This window comes from Lemur catta, chromosome 16, assembly GCF_020740605.2.
Source record: "Lemur catta isolate mLemCat1 chromosome 16, mLemCat1.pri, whole genome shotgun sequence".
Lineage (NCBI taxonomy): Eukaryota > Metazoa > Chordata > Mammalia > Primates > Lemuridae > Lemur > Lemur catta.
In genome coordinates, this window is record NC_059143.1 from 22,704,101 (window position 1) to 22,710,466 (window position 6,366).

Genomic DNA, 6,366 nt, shown 5'->3' on the forward strand with positions numbered 1-6,366 from the left:
CCTACCCTTCTCTTATCAGTGGTCCCATTTTTGTTGCTCTGTTGTGATTGTGGAGGTGCCCCAGGTGTTGGAGCTGGCTTTGAGCCTGTTCCTGAATGTTCAGATGGAGCAATTCATTCATGGGCAGTAGAAGGACCACAGCCTGAACCCAGGGTAAGTGCTAATCTGTAAGAAATGGTCTTTGGTGGTCACCTAAACTCAATCTTTATGCATGAACCAAGATGTCGGTGATCACTCACAGTCTATGCTATTCTTTGTCTTGGGAAAACTAATGGGAAAAATGAAGAGGAATCCAAAGTACATTGAAATTAGATAGCAGTAACTAGGAAGTCTTTGTAAATGAGATTCAAGTTCTAAATTGATTTCAGAAGTTTCCTAAATAGTATTCTTTTTGGAAATCCAGGGTGATTTGAGAATAAAGCAAATGTATGACTATAAGAAGAAAAATCATTATACAAATGCAAAAATCTTGTTTCCTGTCTTTTAGGGTTTGACTACTATCCCTGTAACACAAATACCACCTGATAATGCAAATATAATTGAATGCATTGACAACTCAGGTAAGAAAAAAAAATTTTTTAACAGTTCAAATGACTAAGAAGGAACTCTGTTTTCTCTCTTTATATACCTTACTATTTTTCAACGATCTTATTTTTCTTTAAAAGTGTTTATATCATTTCTTTTAAAATAACTAATTTGTAAATTAAGTAGTAAGTAAAACCTACTATAATTATTATTCTCATACACTGTATTTTTAAAATCTTCCTCAATCATCAAAGAGTACTTAGGAGATGATCTAATTAGGACTTCTATAAACAGAAGTAATGAATTGTAGCCATGAGTCAATTTTGGTCAAGATTTTTTATCTACTAGAGCAAATGTCATTTACCCAAAAAACATACATACATACATATACTCATACGTTAATTAAAATTAAAGCACAACTCAATTAAAATACATCTGTGGCCATTTATTGAAGCTGAAATTTTCTTGCACAATTGGTTTAATGATTCAAAATTGCTCCTATTTGGACTGCTTATTATGACAAAGAAAATAACTACATCTATTCTCAGCATCAGCATAAATGTTATATAAAAATTTGATCAATTTCTTAAATTGAAAGTAGATGAAACACTATCAAAATTTTTCAAGGCTCTCGGGTGAGATAGTATGCATGTTGTGGAGTTTCTTCTTGCACATGGGTAAGACTGTCAGTACAACTTACCTTACACAAAAGTCTAGATCAATTGACAAGCAAAAACCAGGGAACAATCAGAATTTCATAGAAAGTGGATAACTACCACTCTAATAAAAAGAACAATTAAAACAATTTCTCATATCTATGAAAATAGTTGTACCATCTTACTTTTTTCGAGGTAAATAAGTGTTATCGATGAGTTTATTTTTCTCTTAGTCTTTTTCAAGCAGTAATCATTACTTTTCTATTTTGAACTCTTTAAAATATAACATGCATAGGAATTGCATAATTTATAGAGCTGGACTTTATTCAAAGAACTCCTCTTTAAACGTATTTCTCCATCTGGTGTGTCAGTTACATAACCTGATTTGTCCATTTTCATTAATAACAACAGTGCGTCCCCATCTCAAAAGTGGAAACTCATTGTTGACCCTTATGTCCCTATTGACACCCAATCAGTTCTCAAGACTTGTCAAATCATCAAATCCATTTGTTCCCTCATTAAGTCTACAAACCTTTGCACAAATCATGTCAACATTGTCCCTTCCCTCACAGTTCCATAGTCCAGGACATCATTTTCTCTCTCCTACCTGAAATATTGTAACAGGCTTCTACTCACAACTTCATATCCAAGTGCAAACCCCAGATTCTCCATGAAAACCCTTCTTCTCATAACCCATAACCATGGCCTCCTCTCTAAAAGCCAGTTGTTCTCATGCCTTCTTCTGGGTGCCCTGTGCTTCTCATAATCCAATGGGGTATTCTTATACTGTTTTTTAACTTTTAGAATTTGAGTATTTTCTCCCAATCTCTCTCAAGTCAAAATCAAACTCTAGGTTTTTATAACTTCTGTGCAGCCCCCTCTTCCAGCACAGCAGATAGTAGTCTCTCAACAGACACTTACCAAATTAACAAATTAATAATATTATTTTTACCTCAATATCATGTTTATGTCTCCTTTCTTTGCGTCTTGTCTTCTTTTTATTTCTTTGCTCACAATGCATACCTAAATGAAGAAACCATACATTGTAGTAAGTTGTTAATTTTCAGTTTACAATACACTACAGAAAGTAAACTTAATTCCATTGACACTTTTAGGAGTTTACACAAATGAGTATTCTGGCAGAGAAATGCAAGATCTGGGAGGAGGAGAAAGAACAACAGGATTCGAACTAACAGATGGAGTTAAAATGCCAGGAATGCCTGAGATATGTCAAGAATATTCTGGAACATTAAGAAGAAATTCTATGAGGGAATGTAGAGAAGGAGGTCTGAATATGAATTTCATGGAAAGTTATTTCTGTCAGGTAAGCTCTTTAACCACATACCTTCCTTACCATCCATGTGCCCGCTGCTCTACTCTAAGCTTTGCCTAATTCCCAAAGGGGCTTTAGCAGGAGTCTCCTAACTAGGTTCTCAGCCTTTAGTCTTTACGCCCAACAATCCATATTGTTGCTAAATAATATATCTAAAGCTCTTACCTGAGCATTTTACTCCCCCATTTAAAAATGGCCAGTGGCTCTGAGCTCTATTTTGTCTGTGGCATGAAGTCCAAAATCCTTAAAATGGCGATAAGATTGTTCACAAAATGGCACCCTCCCTCACATCTCCAGTGAATCTTTTCATCAACTCCACGCACTGAGCACCTTTGCCTCATTCACAGCAGACTCGTCACCTCCATGCCTTTGCTTATGCCATGTTCTTCCTGGAGTGTCTGTATCCCACCACATCTCTCACAAACTCCTACCCATCTTTCAAGACCAAGTTCAAATATCACTGCCCCTCTGACATTTTTACAGTTAACCCTCTCATCCAAAATAGGATTAATGCTTCCTCATCTGTATTTCTGTATACATTTTGTAGAAACTGTGATTGCTAAAATCTGTCCGTTTATGTCTATGACCATTTTGTAGTGTCTCATCCCTATGTTCTCAGCATTATATTGTCAGTACCTAGCTCAGTTCCAGGCACATAGTACACATTCAATAAGAGTAGGTTCAAGAGCCATAGTACACTTCTGGAATATTCTAAGAACCAGCTGCAGGGGATGGGAAGAGTGTTAAGCCTGGAGAAGCAGCAGAAGGAGAATTAACTTGGCCATCCCCAGGCAGAGACACAATTGCCCATGGTTACACACTAGGGCATACTAAACCTTCAGGAAGTCCCTGTCTCTGATACTGACTGGGAATACATTTCTGTCCTGCTACATTCTGGCCTAAAATCCCTTCATCGACTCCCCTAATGGTTTAGAGGGTGGCTGATATTTTCAAATAAAATATTAGTAAAAGCCTTTCAAATAGCAATGGATAATAATGAGGCTTGTTGAAATCCATAGGAATACTTCCTATCCATATCCCTACATATGAATATTGGTCTCATGAAAAGTAAAATTCTGTCTCAGAACTTTTGCACTTACAACTCCTTCCACCCAGAACACTCTACCTACTTCACTCACTCTGTCACTTCATTCTAATCTCTGATCAAACACCCCTTTATCAAAGATCCTTTCCCTGGCCATTCGATCTAAAAGGGCAACCCCACCACCCTCTATCCCTCTACCCTGCACTTACCACCACCTAACATAGGTTTATGTACTGTTGGTCTCACCCTACTAAAACATAAGCCCTACAACAGAAGGATTTCAGCTGGTATCGTTTATTGCTGTATAGTTCTGAACAGAGTGTCTGGCAAATAGCAAGGACTCAATAAATATTTTTTTTAATGAAATGACACAATGAGTTGGTTTCCTCCCAGGTATTTCTGATATTTAGCTGAAAATTTGCCATCCAGTATTATGAACAGCAAAGATGAACTAAAAGTGCACACATCTATGGGCTTTTACTTTAAATTGAGAGATACTATTTTTAAAAATTGTCTTGGATCACCTTCAATTTTGAATCCAAAAGTGGCACAGAGCCAAAGTCAAATGTTCCTGTTGCTGGGCTGAAAAAGCCACATTGCAATAAACTATCACAGAACCATCATATTCACTCCATCTGAAGGAAAGAAAACACTATCTTGAATGAGCTCAAATTAACTATAAACTACCTGTTTTAGACAAAAAAATACACATTTTTGTGTATTTCAAATGTAGCATTTTTATGTACCTCCTTCTAAACTTGGCTATAAAATAATTCATGTGGGTTTTTTGGTGATATTTGTGTCCAAAGTGCACAATTATAAGCAAGTCTATCTAAGTAAATTTTAAAAATCCAAATGTATTATTGGAATTATAGTTAAAATAATTTCTAATTAAATTCTTTCAAGAAGTTATAAAATGATTTTTAAAGCATCTCTAGTAGATGTTAGAATGTGTTTCATACATTCCTCTTTTGTAATGCTCTGGAAGACAAACTAATGGTAAAAACTGTTCTATTATTATTAAATATGTATTCATAGTTGCATTTTCTCTTTCCCCTACAAATTCAGAAAGCATATGCTTATGCAGATGAAGATGAAGGACGCCCATCCAATGACTGTTTGCTCATATACGATATTGAAGGTGTAGGTTCCCCCGCTGGCTCCGTGGGTTGCTGTAGCTTCATTGGAGAAGACTTGGATGACAGCTTCTTGGATACACTAGGGCCTAAATTTAAGAAGTTGGCAGACATCAGCCTGGGAAAAGACACTGAACCATATCCAGACCCTGATCCTTCTTGGCCACCTCAGAGCACTGAACCAGTATGCCTTCATCAGGAAACAGAGGCCATTGCTAGGGGACACCCACCAATCTCCCCACGTTTTGGTACAACCACAGTAATTTCTGAGAGTGCCCATCCTTCGGGACCTGGTGTTCAGCATCCTATGCCTATTCCTGATCCTCTGGGCTACGGTAATGTCACTGTGACCGAGTCTTACACTACCTCTGGCACCCTGAAGCCCTCTGTCCACGTTCACGATAATCGACATGCATCAAATGTGGTGGTGACAGAGAGGGTGGTCGGCCCAATCTCTGGCGCTGATTTGCATGGAATGTTAGAGATGCCTGACCTGAGAGATGGATCAAATGTTATAGTGACAGAAAGGGTAATAGCACCAAGCTCAAGTCTACCCACCTCTCTGACTATCCCTAATCCTAGAGAGTCCTCAAATGTGGTAGTGACAGAAAGAGTAATCCAACCAGCTTCTGGCATGATAGGCAATCTGAGCATGCACCCCGAGTTAGCCAATGCCCACAATGTGATCGTGACAGAGAGGGTAGTTTCTGGTGCTGGCGTAACTGGCACAGCTGGGATCAGTGGAGGCGGTGGCATAGGCAGCATGGGGGCCGGGGCCGGGGCCCTGGGTGGAGCTGGAGCAAGTGGTGGTGGCATCGGGCTGAGCAGCCTTGGTGGAGGTGGGGGCCTGAGCAGCATGGGGGGGGCAGCCACCATCGGCCACATGAGGAGCTCCTCTGACCATCACTTTAGCCAGACCCTTGGAGCCGCCTCCCCTAGCACAGCTCGAAGTCGAATCACAAAGTACAGTACAGTGCAGTACACCAAGTAGTTCAGATCCCAGCACACTCATTCATAATCTTTGTGATTTAGATCTAATTCCTACCACCAAAAAAACTAACGACATGATTTGTGACGTGCAACTCGGTGCTCAAATCATTGTGGAGCAAGGTGAGAAACCACAATGAGAAAAATAAATGGAAATATTCCTGTGGAGGAAGAGCTCTCCTTAGCATGTGTAAACTTTTTTCTTATGTATCAGGACTAATGAAATCATGATAGTGAACTAAAACTTGAGGCAGGGTCTTCTTTGCATCTGCATGGCCTATAGTATATTTCCAGCATGTCGATAAATACTATTTGGTCATGTAAAAACACTGTCCTTCAGATGGCAATTGGCATAATTCTCCTTGCTCTGTTTTGATTTGCCATGTAGCTCAGACAAAATACAAAAAGAACAAAAAAACATGCAATATGTGCTCATGTATGGGGGGGAAATCTAAAATATGTGCCAAATACCCTGTCGATTTCACAGATAATGTAAATACAAATGGAAAGATCAAGGTTAGCCACTAAAAAACAATTTGACTGCATAGTCAAGTCCACAAGCCACCAAGCACACCTACCCTTAATAATTGCACTAGATAAAATAAACTTCACATTAGAAAATGTTTCCTAGGAGAGAAATTCCATTAGAGAGTAGCAACAGGGTGAGATTTATTCAGGGTAAAC

At 38.7% G+C, this 6,366-nt stretch overlaps 1 protein-coding gene across 1 annotated transcript in view; it reads left to right on the forward strand.

The window, feature by feature from the left end:
• The window catches only part of DSG1 (desmoglein 1), a 29,839-nt gene extending 24,153 nt beyond the window's left edge, over positions 1–5,686 (forward strand). The window contains exons 12-15 of the mRNA XM_045527413.1: positions 20–153; positions 488–560; positions 2,297–2,505; positions 4,628–5,686. Of these exons, the coding sequence (XP_045383369.1) occupies positions 20–153; positions 488–560; positions 2,297–2,505; positions 4,628–5,686 (1,475 nt within the window). The remainder of the gene's footprint in view (positions 1–19; positions 154–487; positions 561–2,296; positions 2,506–4,627) is intronic.
• The last annotated feature ends 680 nt before the right edge of the window (positions 5,687–6,366 follow it).